Source organism: Cibotium barometz, chromosome 6, assembly GCF_041138505.1.
Source record: "Cibotium barometz isolate CiBa-2024 chromosome 6, ASM4113850v1, whole genome shotgun sequence".
NCBI lineage: Eukaryota > Viridiplantae > Streptophyta > Polypodiopsida > Cyatheales > Cibotiaceae > Cibotium > Cibotium barometz.
In genome coordinates this window covers 42,283,586-42,301,706 of record NC_141051.1, presented here as the reverse complement: position 1 = coordinate 42,301,706, position 18,121 = coordinate 42,283,586, and the positions used below count along the sequence as shown (strand labels likewise).

The window sequence follows — 18,121 nt, the reverse complement described above, 5'->3', positions numbered from 1 at the left end:
ATGCCGTTACAAGGCCCAAATGGGGGCCAAATGTACAAGTAAATATATGGCCGCGAAGCTCTCGAAAAGAGCTACGCGATGATCAAGGTCCGGAGGCGAAACTGGGACTTTATTCCCAACAACCTCCCACTTAAAGGGCCAGTGAAGCTCCTCTAAGCTATGTAACTCCCACCCGCTGTAGACACATATCAAGCTGTGCTTTTGGCAAACTTTTGGTGAGAGCATCTGCAGGGTTCTCATGAGTGCCAATCTTGACCAAACTGACCAAGCCATCATCTAGCACCTGTCTGATGAAGTGGTACCGGACATCAATGTGTTTGGTACGAGCATGAAACATGGCATTCTTAGCCAGGTATATGGCACTCTGGCTATCACAACCAAGGACCGGAGCCCTCTCTGGCAATCCAAACTCTGTGACAAGGCGTGCTAACCAAATGGTCTCCTTAGAAGCCTCTGTGACGGAGATGTACTCGGCCTCAGTAGTAGAAAGTGCTACTATCCTCTGGAGTCTAGAGCACCAAGAAACAGCACCACCTGCAAGAGTATAGATGTACCCACTAGTAGACTTGCGGGTATCAGAATCACCTGCCATGTCTGAATCACAATAACCCTGCACCTCAAGTGGACCTTTACCATACATAAGGCATTTCTTCTGTGTCCCCTTCAAGTACCTCAAAATAGACTTTATAGCATCCCAATGTGCTTTGCCCGGGTTGGACATAAAACGACTGACTACTCCCACTGAATGAGCAATGTCTGGCCGTGTAGCAACCATAGCATACATAAGAGATCCACAAGCAGAAGCATAAGGGATCCCACGCATAGTACTGGCTGCATCATCATCTTTTGGGCAATCATCCTTGGATAGTTTAACATAGGGCTGCAATGGAGCACCCAAAGGCTTAGAATCAGCCATGTTAAATCTATCAAGGACTTTCTGGATATACTTCTCTTGCGAGAGGAAAAGCAACTTGTGTGCTCTGTCCCGTCTAATCCGAAGACCCAAAATATGTTCAGCTGAACCCAAGTCCTTCATAGCAAAAGCTGACTTCAGCTGGTCCTTAAGAGCTTCCAAAATGCTCTTATTCTTCCCGGCAAGAAGCATGTCATCAACATACAGCACAAGTATCACTGGTCTGCCATCTGCATCAGTTTTAGTATACAAGCAATGATCTGCATGGCTACGATTAAACTTCTGGTTAAGCATGAAAGCATCAAACTTTTTGTACCACTGCCTCGGGGCTTGTTTCAGCCCATAGAGACTACGCTTCAGCTTACAAACCAGATGTTCTTTGCCAGGAATGACAAAGCCTTCAGGCTGCTTCATATACAGCTCTTCATCTAAATCACCATGTAAGAAAGCTGTCTTTACATCCATCTGATACAGTTCTAAATCCAAAACAGCAGTGAGAGCAAACAAAACACGAAGGGTGGTCATTTTGACCACAGAGGAGAAGACCTCCTGAAAATCAATCCTTTCCTTCTGAGCATAGCCCTTAGCAACAAGGCGGGCTTTATACTTAGGCTGGCCGTCAACTGTCTTGACTTTGTACACCCACTTGTTAGGAATAGCCTTCCTTCCTTTGGGCAACTCAACCAAGTCCCAAGTGTCATTTGCATGTAGAGACTTAATCTCCTCCTGCATAGCATGCTCCCACTTGTTTCGGAGTTCACAAGACTTAGCCTCTTTGAAAGTAAGAGGCTCACCCTCATCTGTAAGCAAAACATGTTGCAAAGAGGGATCAAAACGCTGAGGTTCCCTCTGAAAACGAGTAGACCTCCGTACCCAATGATCATTGGCTGGTTGGGGGTCAATATCGGGAGGAATCAAAATTTCAGCATCAAAAGGCTGCGGGTTTTCACGAACAGCCTGATTTTCAGCATATAGGGGTTGCTGCCCTACACCTCCAGGAGCATGAAGCGGCTGTCCAACCTCTTCTGGCTCAAATATCACGGACTCATTATGTTCAGCCCTTTGTGAAGCATCCTGGGGCTCATTTTCAGCATCAATGGGTGGCTGCCCTTGCTGAAATTTGACCTTTTTCTGATCACCATGAGAGGCACAAACATTACGGAGCAGCTTTGCCTCATAAAATACAACATCCCGGCTGCGAACCACTTTGTTGGTTGATGGCAACCACACACGGTAGCCCATCTCACCTTCATCACCGTAGCCAACGAAGGTGCCCTTCTCGGACTTAGCATCAAGCTTGTTCCGGTCTTCCTTGCGGATATGCACATATGCATCACAACCAAAGATGCGTAAGTGGTCATATGAGGACGGTTTGCCAGACCAAACCTCCTCAGGGATTCCACCTTTCAAAGCTGTGTGTGGAGATTGATTGCAAACATGAACTGCAGTTTTCAAGGCTTCTCCCCAAAAATCCTGAGAGAGATTAGCTGTGGACAGCATGCATCGAATTCTTTCACACAGTGTACGATTATACCTTTCAGCCACACCATTTGAAGAGGGGCTATAAGGGGGTGTAAGTTCCCTCTTAATGCCATTATCATCACAAAATTTCTGAAATTTAGTACTAACAAACTCACCCCCATTGTCAGTGCGTAAGCATTTAATCTTCACTCCTGTTTGAGTATGAACAAATGCATAAAACTTTTGAAATGCAGCAAAAGCATCATCCTTAGATTTCAACAAAGTGATCCATACTTTTCGTGAGTGATCATCCACAAAAGACACAAAGTACTTTGAACCACCTTTAGATTTAATGGGCATGCTGCATATGTCAGAGTGGACCAAGTCCAACTTTTCAGCCTTGCGAGAGGCACGAGAGGAGTAAGAACTCCTATTCTGTTTCCCATACAAGCAATCATTACAAAAATCAAGCTTGCTTCCTTTTGCATCAAACTTGTTCAAGGAGGACAAAATGGAGAGACCCTTATGGCTCATGTGGCCAAGTCTCTTATGCCAAAGCTCCATGTGGGAGCGTACCTCTGCAAAAGCAATAAACTTACCAGACAAAGCCTGACCATGAAGGCTATATAATGTTCCTTTCTTGCATCCTTTTGAAATCAGCCTTGTGCCTTTGGTCAATTTCCATGTGCCATTTCCAAATATGGCCGTGTATCCCAAGGCATCAAGCTGGCCCACAGACAGGAGACTGGTTTTCAAACCAGGCACATACCTCACATTTGGCAGCACAAACTCACTACCATCCTGCAAAGTCAAATTCACGGTGCCCATACCTTCAATATTGCAAGCATGATCATTCCCCAAGAACACCTTTCCTCGGGAGCCTGCAGTGAAAGTTGCAAAACACTCCTTGATAGGAGTTACATGAAAAGAGGCACCCGTGTCAATAATCCAAGTCTGTGAAAGCACATCAGATTCATACATCAAGGCATGAATAACATCTGGTTCTGTGACATGCAAGTTATGAACATCAAGAGCATTAGCAGAAAAAACACATAGCACATCATCTGAGTCAGACAGTTCCTCTATGACAACACCAGAGGCCACATTGGCCTTGCTCTTGTCCTTTTCGAACTCTTCTGCTTTGCTGGAATTACTCTCTTTTTTCTTCTTTTTGTCATTTGAATGACTGGATTTCTTCTTCCGGTCTTGCTCCATCTTGTAAAACTTGCAATCTGGCTTCTTGTGGCCTTTACGACCACACTGGTAGCATGTAACATCAGATTGCTGGCCCTTGCTCTTGCTTCTACCCTTTGAATTGGTAGTAGTATTTCCCCGCTTGGTCGTCCTCCCTCGTGAGACATTTGCAGAACCGCTAGTCTCTGAGGTCTTCCTCCGGATATCTTCATTGAGAATAGCACCCCTGACTCCATCAAAAGTTAGGTTGGGATTTGTCCCAAGTGACACCACAAGTGTTTCCCAAGAGTCAGGCAAAGTAGTGAGCAAAAAGATAGCTTTCAACTTATCATCAAAAGCAGGCAATCCAGAATCCTGCATCTGATTAAGCACCCCTGTGAAAGTAGTAATATGCTCTACTGCATTCTTAGAATCATCAAGTTGCATATTCATGAGTTTCCTGATGAGATGTACCTGGTTCACTGGTGTGGTGATCTCATAGGTGCTTCTCAGCTTCTCCCAGACGGCATAGGCTGTTGTCAGCCCTTTGAGGTCTACAAGAACCTCATCAGCAACAGCCATCTGGAGATAGGCAACGGCCTTTCTGTTCAGGATTCCCCATTCATCATCTGTCATAGCAGCGGGTTTGAACTGCTCAAGTGCAGTATCACATTCCCGCAGATAGAGGATATTCTGAATCCTCACCTTCCAAAGATCAAACCCAGTGCCTGCAAACTTCTTAATCTCTAGTAGACCCTTAAGATCACTTGTAGACGCCATGACTTATCAAACTGACACTTCAGAAAGTAAGCAATAGCAAGATGTTATGTACCAGATATGGGTTGACTGTAGGATGCTCGTAGATTGATGAAACAACTTCAGGTGAAGGAGACGGCGGAAGAGAATCACCGGATGTCGATGTAAACCCGCCGAGGGGCAGTATGTTGCTGTCTTTGGGGGTTGCTCGTAGTTCCTGGCTGCTGGAGGCAGCGTCGGCTGCTGCTAGTGGCCGTGGGGCTGCTGGCTGCAGCCCAGACTGCTTGCTGGTGGCCGTGGGACTGCTGGCTGCAGCCCTAGCTGCTGCTGGTGGTCGTGGCACTGCTGGCAGCAGCGTTGGCAGCTGCTGATGGCAGCCGTACAGAAGGCAGCCCTTGAGCAGGGAGAGAACCAGACAGCAAACGCTGCTGATTGCAGCAGAACAGCAGCAAAAACGCAGCAAAGGGAGCAGCAGGGGAGAGGAAAACGCAGCAGAAGGGCAGCGTAGGGTGGAGCAGAAAACGCAGGAGAGGGAAGAGCAAGAAAAACAGCAAAACAGTCTCCTGCGTTAAAAAAAAGAGAGCAGCACTCTAAAAAAAACGCACCATCTTGATGATAGAAGGGAGGTGTTTGACGCGAAAAACGCAGACGATCCCGTAGACAAGTGGTGGAAGACACCTCTAACTCCATAGCTTCTGCATACAGCTTCCCTCCATAGCTCTGATACCAGTTGTTGGAAGAGAATGACTCAAACACAAGAGCTTGCAGCCAAGGAAGTGCAGAGGAGATAGAGAAGAGTGAGAGTGAGAGAGAGAGAGAGAACTCACACAATGCTCAAGAATATCTTGATTGTCTTGATGAGGCTCAAGGGAGACCTCGTATTTATAGTGATACAAGGGTATGGGCGGGCGCCCAACTTATGGGGCGCCCGGCGGACCAAATACAAAGAATGCCGTTACAAGGCCCAAATGGGGGCCAAATGTACAAGTAAATATATGGCCGCGAAGCTCTCGAAAAGAGCTACGCGATGATCAAGGTCCGGAGGCGAAACTGGGACTTTATTCCCAACACCATATACCATTTGCCATAATCTCGAATGACATCCTGCATGCCCACAGTAAAACAGTGCCATGCCCAATTTGCATCCACTGAGGCATGTAATGCAAGATGGTCAATAAGCCCAAGCACCATAGCTTTAAAGGCCTGATGTTTGATGTAACTGTTATTGACCAATAACAAGCGCTTGCATGGTAGTGGTACATCATGCACTGGGAGACCAAAAAACAAAGTCATACAAATCAGAAAATGATCCGATAACCGCAAGTTCATCTCACAAGTGAAAGCATCAAATTGCATTGCATGCAACATATACCATCGATCTAGTCGAACCCAATACTGAGTAAATGCGCTGTGATGAAAAGTAAACCCAGTACGACCAGGCAATAAATGCTGCCACAAATCACAAGCATGTAAAGAATCAGTCATCTGGCCCCAAGCTTGGTGTTTTGTCATAAGCATATATGATCGTTGCGTACTACTATCCCAGGAGCAGGGGAATTGTCAAAATCCCCAAAAAGAAAGGCATTGCCCATCCAAGGGTAAGCAGCCAAACAATGCCACATAGCAGCCTTGTGAGCCGAAGTTTGAGAAACATACAAGGAAGCAAATTCATAAATAACCCCATCAATCATGCATTGGACCACAAGGAAACAACCATGTGGGTCGTTGTAAGCAACTTGTGGCTGTAATTCATGGTGTATCAACATAGCTACACCAGAAAAAGCATGAGAGCTTGCATAAAAGATACGAAATCCCGCAAAGTAACCTTCCTTGCCTGCCAAAGAGTGTTGGTCGTGTTCTTGTAAACAAACAAATATGCGGCTTAGTTGTATTTATGTAATCCCAAAGTAGCCTCCATTTATTTATATTACAGAGGCCTTGGACATTGTAAGTAACACATTTCAGCTGCAGCGGGGGATGAGCCAACCCCCAAACCACGAGCTTTGGCATCTCAGTGGGTCCTGACATAGAATCATCATTTGGATGAGTAGTTGCAGGAGGAGGTTTCAATAAAATCTGCGGGCATTCAGATTGCATATGGCCAAACTTTCCACACTCAAAACATGAACCCGCAAAATTACCCCATTTCAATTTAAAGAAAACCTGCTGTGAGGGCATACCCATCATGTCTACTTGCAATGCCACATGTGGGGTAGTGGGGTTGTCTGTGTCCCACAACACACAAAAACGATTAACATTTCCAGTAGAACGTGGCAGGCAAACCACTTTTCCAAGGGCTTCTGCTAGATACGGCAATGCAGGCCTGCAATATAATGGTTGATCAACTACCTCAATCCAAACAGGACATTTGTGGCGTATAAGACTTTGATAGTCCAAGATAGGCAACCAAGGATATGTAGTAAATATAACCTCATAGAAGCCTCTGGCCGCCTTGTAGCATCCCGCAATAACACAGCCTTTAAGCAAAGATTTCAGCCATTGTGCAACATCTCCAGCATCAGGCATGCGTCCGGGGAAGAATAATACAACAGCTCGCTGAGACAAACTCATAACAGGTGCTTACAACACTTACCTTGGAACAGAAACATGAAACTCGGGCACAGGCTCATCTCCCCATGCTTGATTGATCTCAGAAAAACCCTCGTGCAAAGTATCAGCAAAGGGCTGCAGCTCAGGATTATGAGATCACCTCTCTTATATTGCTGAATTTCCATGACTTGAAACACACACACACACACACACACACACACACACACACACACACACACAGGCGAGCAGCACGCTTAGTCTTCACACATCGCAAGCGAGCAGCTATCACACAGTTTGTAGGCACAGGCGATCAGCTACCAGACAGGACGCAGGCGCAGGCGAGCTCCTACACCCACCCACACACACACTTTTTTTTTTAGTAAAACCAGTAATTGTTATATTTTCATAAAGTCAATATACAAGACATTAGACTCCAAAGGAGAGCCTAATGGAAGCACACAAGAAAGTTTACATAATCATATTCTCCAGAGTGGAGAATATCCAAAGATCAAAAGCACTCGAAGAAAAGCTGAATACAAGATGCATCCATGTCACCCTCAAGGCAAGCAGCATATACAGACTGTCGCAATGAGGCTCGGAAAGATTCATATGATTGGAGATTGTGCCTTCCCAAATATGCAAAATTGTGTTCACTCCAGATGGTCCATAGGGCCCAATATCTCACCCAAAATAGAAAAAGTGAGTATTGGGACAAAGTTCTGAGATGTCTGCCAAAGAGCCAGAAATGTTTCCCAAATCTATGAGTTGGGAAGTGAAGGCAAAGATAATGAGAAATACGCCTGAGGAGGATCCTAGAACAAGGACAATGCCAAAGCAAATGAGGAATTGTCTCTGAAAGAGCCATACATCTTAGACAGGTGGATGATGCAATATGGCGTCTTGCAAGTGTAACCCCCACTGACAATGTACCTGTCAAACATCTCCAGAGGAAAAGTCTTTGTTTCAAAGGCATTTTACTTTTCCATATCATTCGAATATTCTTCCTCCACCATGAAAGGGGTTTCCTTATATGCCATAAAGAATTGCCATATTGCTGGATCCATGGAGCAGGCTGAAGTAAATGATAGGCTTTAATGGAGGTTAGAGCGGGGAGAGGAACAGGATGAGTGCCTGTAGTGGAGGAAAGCAGCTGCCAATCCATAAGCCGATCCATAGGAGCCAAGGTTGGGTCAGGTACGCGTACTCTTGCATTTGAGGCGTTCTAAACGTACGTACGTTTTTGTACGTACGGAACGTTAAGGGCGTTTGCTATTTTTTTTTTTCCACGCGGCGTCGTCTCTTTAATGCTGCGCGTAGGTGGTCATTTATTTGGGGCGGGGCTGGGCTGGCCGCCGCTGGGCTCATTAGCCTTATTATTTATAAGGCATGGCCCAAATAATGGGCCAAACTTAAAGTAGAAAAAAACAAAAAAAAAACGGGTTCGGCGGGCTGCAGAAAACGGGCGCTATTAAAAAACGAAAAAGTAAACGGGAGAGAGAAAAAAAAAACGGGAAGAAAAATGAAAAAAAAAAACACGCGGCCAGCAGCGCGCAGAGTATTGGCGCACACACACACACTCAGCAAGGCTGCAAGCAATCTCTCTCTCTCTCTCTCTCTCTCTCTCACACACACACACACACACACACACACACAAACATGTCACACACACACTGTACACACACACGACTGAAGGTTGAATAATCTCTCTCTCTCTCTCTCTCTCTCTCTCTCTCTCTCTCTCTCTCACACACACACACACACACACACACACACACACACACACACAAACATGTGACACACACACACACACGACTGAAGGTTGAATAATCTCTCTCTCTCTCTCTCTCTCTCTCTCTCTCTCTCTCTCTGTGCCATGGGCAAGAAACGACATGCCTATTGGAAGCTTCACACACTCCAAGATGATGAGAAGAGCAACCAATGGAGATGCCGGTATTGTGGAGGTGACTTCAAAAGTTCAGTTACTCGCCTCATCTCTCATGTATCGGGTCTCGGTGGCAATGGCATTTCAGCTTGCAAATCTGTGCCACGCGACATAGCAAATAAGGTGATAGCCGAGCAAAATTTGAAGGCTTCACAGGGTGCAGCCATGGCAGCTGAAGACGAGGATTTGTTGGATCCTCTTCCTCCTCGAGCTGCATTTGTTAATCCAACGGCTGCTACAGGATCCTCTAGTGCAATGGGGCAGCCTAGTAGAAAGAGGGCAAGAGTAGAGGAGAGCATTATGGAGGAAGGTGCAGGTTCCGACATGCATTGTGATAGTTCTTCTAAACAGCAGACCACTCTCCCATCTCGCATCTTTAGCACCGCATGGGTAAAGGAGCGGCAAAGGGTTGCCGAGATAGAGATTGCACGCACACTTATACAATGCAATATCTCCTTCAATGTGCTTCGCACGGACCAATGGAAGAAGATGGTTCAAGCAATAGCCGCTGTGGGTTCGTGCGAGGATTGGCACGGGGTCGAATACAAACAAATGAGGACACGCATGCTAGATGAGGAGAAAGCCAGGATAGATGTGGCGCTGCAACCAATACGGGACAGCTGGAGAAAGTTTGGATGCACCATCTTGTCTGATGGATGGGCCGACATCCGAAGGCGCCACATGATAAACATTCTTGTATCATCATGTTTTGGCACCTATTTCTTGCGTGCGGTGGATGCTGGTAAGGCAGGTGAGAGTTTTACAGCTGAATTTATATATCAGCACATTAGGCAAGCCATCATAGAGGTGGGTCCAGAAAATGTTGTACAGGTGGTCACTGACAATGCCTCCAACTGTAGGAGGATGGGAGAGTTGGTAGAAGGTGAGTTCCCAAGCATTGTGTGGACTCCATGTGCTGCACATTGCTTGGATTTATTAATGGAGGATGTGGGGAAGCTTACTTGGGTGCAGCCAGTGTTGGCGGATGCCAATCGCATCACCACCTTTTTCAGAAAAAAACACAAAGCATTGGCGCTCTTTCGCAGCAAGAGCCCCGGGCTTGATATGGTACGGCCTTCCAAGACTCGATTCGCTTATGCATACATGGTCTTGGAGCGTTTGCAGAGGCTCCATGATCCTCTACAAGCCACTGTGGTTGATCCAACGTGGAAAGATCCACGACATTGCAATTCAGAGCCTACAAAGTATGTCCAACGTAAGATCTTGGACGAGAATTTTTGGGAGGAGACAGCAAAGATTGTCAAGTTGCTGAAGCCGCTCTTCTTTCTCTTGCGCATGACAGACATGGAGGGATCTACCATGGGTCTCCTCTACCACATGTTTAGGAGGATGCGGCTAGAGATTAGCCGGTCCACAGTGGTGTCTCAAGACAGGTAAGCCATTGTCAAGTGCACGTCACATGTTTATCGCACCAATCATTTTAAATTGCTCTTATTATAACTTTGGTCTTGACTCTTTTTTCCTCTCTAGAATTAGAGAACTGAATCAGATTATAGAGACGCGTTGGGAGTACATGTCTCGCCCAATTCATGGCATGGCTGCACTGCTTCATCCTCTTTATCGAAAGGATGAGACCATAAGCAATCCAGAGCTTCTTACCATGCGCGACATGTACTTGGAGGCAACCTATCCTCAGGAGCAGCAGTCAGAGGTAAACAACTCCATGGTATCCTACATGCATAGTTTGGGTGCCGCTTTTAGCAGAACCTCATGCAACAAGGAAGACGAGGCAAAGGCCCCGATTAACTGGTGGTTGATTTATGGTTATCAATCATTCCAACTCCAACAAGTGGCATTGCGCGTCCTCTCTCAAGTGAGTGACAATAACTCCCTAAATGGAATTTGGAAAACGATGTGTGATAATAAATAGGTTTTGATTACTTTAAGACTTTTATTACTTGTAGGATTGTTCAGCTGGTGCGTGTGAGCGTAATTGGAGTGCCTACTCTCTTATTCATACAAAGATCCGCAATAAACTCAAGACCAGCCAGTTGGAACGCTTGGTTTATTGCCGAGCCAATCTTCGATTGGTTCAAAATCTTAAGAAACTTGAGCATCCTATGCAGGTGACTGATTGTGTCATAGAGTCTAGACATTAGTATATACAAGTAACAATATTATGATGCATGCAGCTGCCAGCATTTTTGGCATGCCATGGTCACAGACAATTCGCATTGAACATGTTTATTGTTGTTGACAGGTTGATCCTCTATCTCTGGAGCACGTTGCTACCGCAGAAGAGGCGCAGACCGCATTGAGAAACGAGCAGGAGGAGATAATTCGCATGTTGCACAGAGAGCTGGAGAGTATAGACCGCAGGGTGACTCGGGCTTCTTCCAGGGCGTATGACATTGAGCCCAGTGGTGATGCGCATGTTGTGCAGTCGAGCGGGCGAGGTAGACGAGGCGCTAGGCGCGGGACTCGTCGAGGACGAGGACGACGCACATCTACCACATCACATGCGGAGACATCGACAGTAGCTACAGAGGAGATGCTAGATGATCATGAGAGAGTACCCTATGTAGAGCCTGAGTATGATTCTGATGGGAATGTCCTTACCGATGGAGACGTCCCATCTGATTCAGCTTCATCATCAGGTGTTGATGATGATGAGTAGCCTTTGCAGGACCTAGGTTGACCGGGGCACTTTTTACTCTCTTTAGGAGAGGTTTTTTCCCCCGTGTCCTTTGTATCGGTTTCTTTACTTGTAGCGCTTTGCGCATGCTCAGAGTTTCTGTAATCATGATTTTACCTTATGTTCATTTGTATCCTTCTTGAATCTCTACTCTTTCAATGTTCAATGTTTAAAGTTTAAACCATTCAAAGTTTATGTTTCATGAATGACATTCAATGATATGTACTAGTGGATCTAATTTATATATATATTATATTGACGCACTTTACGTACTTTTGCTCGAAGACCGTACTGTACTGCGTACCGTACCCGTACCGTACCGTACGTACCGTACGTATGGACCTACCTTGATAGGAGCCATAGGAGCCCACACACACACACATGCACATGTGCCCATACACAGCCACTTTTTTAACCATACTTCCGTCAAGGCTCTGCATTGACATTGCACACAATGTGACCATGTGCCACCACACTTAAAACAACACCAGAACAAGAAATGGTGGGCCTGTGGTGTTTCCTACACATATTTTTACTTTGTTTTGACTGCAGTAATGTACTCTTGGATGGAATATTTTTTCATATATTGGGTCTGGTCTGTGTTGAGCTAATACCTTTTATGCTTTTCAGGGACAAGTAGACGCAAAAGTAATTGTGGCTGGTCTCTCTACAACGTGCAGCCAGAAAATACACAATCAACTGGTCTGATAATTGCACTTTCTGTTTTTCTCCCTGCTGAACGAAAGTTTTAATTGAATCTTCTCAGTATTTGCTTCACCAGCCCTGTATTGTGTATATTTGTTACGATCTATGTATAAATTCATGCTGTATGTGCATGCACACAGGTGCTCGCTCACTGTTTATATGTGTGTGCATGTGCATGTCGACAGGCATACATATTTTATGTGCTTGTGTTCGTCCATGTGTGCATGTATATACAATTGAAAGATTTGTTAAAGGGATTTTTTTAGATGGCTCATAAGCTAATGTTTGAAACATAAAGAAGTGGGTTTCATGGTTTTTCTGGTGATGTTTTTATACAAATATGACAAGATAAGTTGAATGTAATCAGCTTTGTCATCGGAAGTAGCAAAGGCAAGTTGAGCTCTTTTATATAGAGCTCAAGCACGTACTTCATTTTGTAAAAAGGGATAAGGGATATGCATGCAAATTTCAAACAATACATAATTGCAAAAGAACCAGCTTAATGTTTTTTGTATACTTGCAAGAGAGTCTTTGTAAAGATCACATATACTTCTAAAGATTTGGTGATGTGACCGTGATAGGTTTTGGCTAGTGGCTCTCACCTCCCAGCCATAGGTTAGGTTCAGGACCACTCTAGAGCTTGAGGTCCAGATTGCTCAGAGTCAACTCCACCATGGTATTAGTAGCCCTGGCATTTCATGCCACCAAGACATATCCGATGCCTAGATGCTCCCTGTAGGCGTCTTTGCCAGTGGGTGCTTGCCTAGGTTTTATAGATCAGCCCTGTCTATTATTAACACTTTCACATGAGTGATGCAGTGGAAAGACTTAAACCTGTAATTAACGCTAAGCACACGAGAAATTAAGGCTAATCAAAACTTAGCAAGGCACAATAGAGAAGGAGAGAGAGACCTAATCTACTGTATATTGCAAAACATGTGTCATGTGCACCATCTATCCTAGGGTGCTATGTGGACATTCTTGTTCATCTAGGACAGAGGATCCCTTTCCTCCTAAGCATGTTGGAGCCCTAGTCCAAGGAATAGGTCCCCAGGCACCGTCTAGATTGTTAGGGTTTGGTCTGGTCGTGCATGTGGCACAAGTCTTTTGTAACCCTCTTTGCAAGCTGTAATGGTGGTACAAGCCTAATCGGACACTTATTAGGCCAATTGGTTGGGTTTCTGGAAAGGCTAAATCAGTGTCAAGTCCTTGTCCAAGTCTTGGGCAATTAGGTCTATATATTAATAAATTAGATTCATTTATCAATGTGAGATGAATACCAAAGTAAAAGAATAACTAAACAAATGTGGTGCTGAAAGTAAATTTCACTTTGAAGGCAGGAATCTCTGCAATGCACGAGGAGGCCAAGTATGTACTGTTTTTAGACGATGATGTTCGGCTTCATCCTGGCACAATAGGAGCTCTTGTAGCGTGCATAGAGGAGAATCCAAAGGTCAATGTTTACAATGCTTCAGATTGCATACGTTTGTCACCTTTTTGCGTTTGTGGGAGGTTACTAATCTCTCCACTGACTTTTTAATGTGCAGATCTTTGTTTTGACAGGCTATCCTTTTGACATTCCATCAGGGAGCTTGGGCAGCTATTGTATGTTTGAATACCACATGGTACTTGGTGACCTCAATATGCAAGAGAGTGTGGACTTCCTTTCACCTAACCATGGGTCTTTGTGGGGCCTTTTCTTTCTTTTCGTCTAGTCTCTACTAAAATATTTTACTCGTCTTTGCAGCCTTGCTCAATGGGCTTTGCTACTGGTGGGCGGACATTTTTCTTGTGGGGAGGTTGCATGATGGTAAAAAATATCACAAGTGACTTAAGCAAATGCATCATTTTTTGTTTTTTATTTTCAACGATAATGTCAGTTGGAGATAGGTAATGAAAGCAAGTTATTGACTGCAGATGCACGCAGATGATTTTCGAAAGGATAGATATGGTATGGTGACTGGATTGCGGTATGGTGGCTACTCGGATGATATGACACTTGCTGCAGTGGCAGGCATGCCTATTCCCTCACATATAGCATGGCCATTGCTCTTGCTTGGAAGTGCAGATTGTCCACTTCTCTCTAAACTTGATGTTGACTATATCCGCTTCTCTTGGCTTCTTGTTTGGTGCTTCCCTCTGGTGTTTTGTATGAAGAAAAGATCTTTGTGTTAGTATGAAGGAAGAGACATCAGGCTTTTCTTTTTGCAAGTAAGGGGTAGTTAGGGACTGGTTCGCCTGGATGGGATGCTTGCATGACTGCAAGTTCTGGGGCTGCAATTGAAACACAGAGACACAACACATGGGATTGCCATGCAGCTCAGCTGGTTTGGAGTCAACTGATCTGTTGTTCACCTACTAGATGATGGTTGGCACAAGGCATAGAGCAGCATTACATATGTCCTATTGACATGTAGGAGGCCTGGGGTCAGCATGTGCCTAGTGGATTTGCAGTGGGAAACGATCAGCAGTGTCATTGCCTGGTCACAGAGACAATCTAAGGTCCTGAATTGCCCCTGAAAGATCTTAGTGAATCTCTCCTGGTGGAGATTTAGGGATGTCCAGGAATGTCAACAAGAAGCCCAAACTGCCCCTGGGAGAACCCACAGCATTTTTCACAAGAGGCCGATAGTTTTAACTTTTAAAATATAATAATACATGTGTAAAGGTATTAGCAGATTTAGGGTGACTCCATGGCTGCAAATGTCAACAAGCAGTCAACCTCCACATTTGGGAAAGCATATTGTCCTCCCATGCCATGCCACACCTGGGTCTTGCTTTTGTAGTAAGCCTCCATTATGTAGAAATAGAGAGACTATGGCCTGTAGTTGGTGTTGAGCAACAGAAAGACGGTTAAATAAGCTGTCTATCTGTCTTCTCCATCTCTGCAGCAGTGACATCCTCTATTTTTTTTTTTTTTTGGGGAAAAACGATCCTTCTATTAGTTAATGAGAAAACGCCATAAGGCTACAAAGCTCATCTCACAAGGAGGGATAGTAAACACAGTGAACACCGGAGCTCCACCCCCGTGGCTGGCCGCTCTCTGGGGGGGGGGGGGCTACCTAGTAGTACATGCGGGAGGTGAGGAGCCAAACTGGAGGCCTGTAGTGCCAAGTGACCTCCTCGCCCCTCGCGATGAGGAAAGGGCCAGGCTGCCAAGTGCGGAGGAACGCCTTGCGGCGATCTCTCATGCGATCCGAGTCGCCCTGAAGTTTCCCCCAGTGTCCTCTCAAGGTGTGAATGATGTCCACCCAGAGGGCCTGTATGACCTCCGCCGGTGGAGTCGCCTGGCGGTCTATGGCCTCCCTGCATCGGGCTCTCCATATGTGCCAAGCCGTCATGCTGCTGATCATCTCCCAGCTGTGCCCGTCCCCTTCCTGGGAAACTGCCGAAGAGAAGTCTGGCGTCGGAACCACCGCCATCGCCCTGTCAGAGACCTGGATGGTCACACTGCCAGGGACGTCCTCGTATCCAAGGGCCGGGCTGCTGTCCGTGGCCCAAGCCACCGCACCCCACGTCACCATCATCTCACCTGGCGAGCCTGCAAAAACCATCCTGAGAGCGCGCTGCCAGACCTGCTGTGCCTGTGGGCAATCCCATAAGCAGTGCCGCTGCGACTCCTGTGCATGGCCGCACCGCGGGCAGGACGTTGGGTGTCTGCCAAAAGCTAGCCAAGCCCCCACAGCCAGTCCTCTATGCGCTGTAAGCAAGAGAAAAAGCGTCACCTTCCGGGGCCAGAAGCTGGCCCAAAGGCGCTGCCAGAAGTCCCTAAGGAAGGCAGGGGAGAGCCCCTGTCGCCGCCAATGCTCGGCCGCCGCCGGGGTGCCCGCTATCCTGTGCCTTTGGATCCGCCGCCCCAGCCTTGCTGTGTACTGAAAAAAGGGGGTGCCTGGGCTGGTAGGAGCCGAGTAGGGATCTCGCCAAAGCCACTCGCCTGGATCCCACTGAAGGCAAATAAGAGGCCTGCTGTCCCAAGCCCATAATCTCCAAGAATAGTCCTCCCCTATCGAGGCCGGTGAGGGGTCTACATGCCACTGTCTCTAATGAAAGCCGACCACCCGCACCCTCTGAAAGATACAACCCTGGAACTCATCCAAATCTAGTCGGGTCCTCTGAAGCTGGCCTCCCTCTCCCACCTTGAAGGTGAGTGGGGCGACTCTCTTTGCTGAGCCGCAGACCGCTAGAAGGATCTCATGCCGAGTAAAGACGCCCATCCACTGTGGAGGTGGAGGGTCCTGTACTGGAGTCCGCCACTCCCGGGGGATGGCCGCCTCAATGTCCTGCCTCATCAACTCTCTGCCCCTCATCCCACTGAGTCTCCTCTCCTGAACCTCTAGATGCAGCTGCTGAAAACATATCCAGTCGTCTAAGGACTGGGCTGGGCCGGAGCTCAATGGGCCCCACGACACATGAGATCGCGATCCAACCATATGACCACTGGGAAGTTGGATCAAGGGGTTCCAGATCAATGGCTACCTCAGGCGCTCCTCATCGGTGCCCGGGGAAGTCTGGAAGAGTGACGGCCTCAGATGCTCCCAGGCCCTCAGAAGGCTAGCTGCAAAACGCTCCTCGAAACCAAGGCCCACTCCTCTGGATCACTGCTCTGTAAAGATCCACCTGATGCTGGGGTCCAGGGGCCGCTAAGAGAAGGAGTGCGGCTGAGAATCCTGGAAACAAGAAACTCCTTCCACGGCTCAACGCTTGGTAGGAGGCCACGAACCACCAACTTGCCAAGCAAAGCCCGGCTCTGACAAATAGGATCATCTATGCCCAGGCCGCCTCTCTCCCTCGGCTTAGTGATCACAGCCCATGCCACCTTGGCCCTGGCGGGCCGCCCGTCGCCACCGGACCAAAGAAAGTTCCTGATGAGCCTCTGCACCTGGCCAATGCACGCCCGAGAGAAGGCCCAGCAAGAAGTGATGTACCACATGGTAGCAAGCAGAACATGGTTGGCCACAACCACTCGGCCAGCCAGAGATAAACGAGCGGTACTCCAATACCGAAGCTTCTTCCGAATGCTCAGAAGAAGGGGGGCTATCTGCTGCTCCGGAGATATGTCGATGCCCACATAGCATCCCAAATAGCGCACTGTAGTGCCGGGGGGCAGCCACTGAAATCCATCAACTGGCCTCCAAGTCGGGGGGGGGGGGGGGGGGGGGGGGCACAGAACTGACCCACAACCCACACGACTTGTGCCAATTGATCAAAGCGCCCGAGGCTCTGCAAAACCTCTCCATGGCTGAGGCGAAGCGGCGGAGGTTCTCCTCCCCTCCCTGAAGATAAACAGCAGTGTCATCCGCGAACTCCGAGTCTAGGAGCTCCTCCGAGGTGCGGATGGGGAGCTGGAGGCCCCGCAAACCTGTATCCTGTGCCATCAAGAAAGTGCTCATGGCCTCCGCCACAAAAAGAAAAAGAAAGGGCGCCAAGGGGCACCCCTGTCGCACCGAGCGCGAGAGCTGGAACCTCTCTCCGCGCACGCCCTGTATCAGCACCTGGCTATGAGCCGACGTGTAGAGTGCAGAGACCCCACGGATCCACTGAGGGGGGAAGCCCATCCTCTCCATAGTGCCTTCCAAGAAGGCCCAGTCCACCTGATCATATGCCTTCTCGAAGTCGAGTAGGAGCACTGCCAGATCCTCCTGCCGAAATCTAGCCAAAGCCGTAGCCTCCCAGAAAGAGAAGATGTTATCCAGGATGCTCCTATCCTGGATGAAGCCAGTTTGCGTGGAGTGGATGATGTCCGGAAGGTGAGGCTGAAGCCGCCTGCTGATCGCCTTAGCTAGGACCTTGTAGGCCGTGCCTAGCAAGGTGATCGGTCTCCACTGTCTAATCTCTAGTCTATCTCCTCCCTCTTTGGGGATCAAGTGGATCAACCCCTCTGCCATGCTGTCCGGCATGTCTCCCGACTCCATGATCTCCTGGAATGCCAATCTGAAGCCCCTATGCAAGAGACCCCAGTACCTCT

The 18,121-nt window shown here is 47.4% G+C and overlaps 2 protein-coding genes across 2 annotated transcripts in view; both read left to right on the top strand.

Moving 5' to 3' along the window:
• The window catches only part of LOC147637769 (uncharacterized), a 68,491-nt gene that overhangs the window by 33,644 nt on the left and 16,726 nt on the right, over positions 1–18,121 (top strand). Inside the window, exons 5-9 of the mRNA XM_086799589.1 lie at positions 12,082–12,153; positions 13,493–13,609; positions 13,704–13,781; positions 13,904–13,966; positions 14,074–14,170. Coding sequence (XP_086655715.1) covers positions 12,082–12,153; positions 13,493–13,609; positions 13,704–13,781; positions 13,904–13,966; positions 14,074–14,170 — 427 coding nt within the window. The remainder of the gene's footprint in view (positions 1–12,081; positions 12,154–13,492; positions 13,610–13,703; positions 13,782–13,903; positions 13,967–14,073; positions 14,171–18,121) is intronic.
• LOC147637770 (uncharacterized) lies at positions 8,041–11,578 on the top strand. Its single transcript, XM_086799588.1, has 4 exons — positions 8,041–10,189; positions 10,287–10,629; positions 10,721–10,882; positions 11,017–11,578. The coding sequence occupies exons 1-4, from the start codon at positions 8,727–8,729 to the stop codon at positions 11,431–11,433; spliced, it is 2,385 nt and encodes a 794-aa protein (XP_086655714.1). The 5' UTR covers positions 8,041–8,726; the 3' UTR covers positions 11,434–11,578.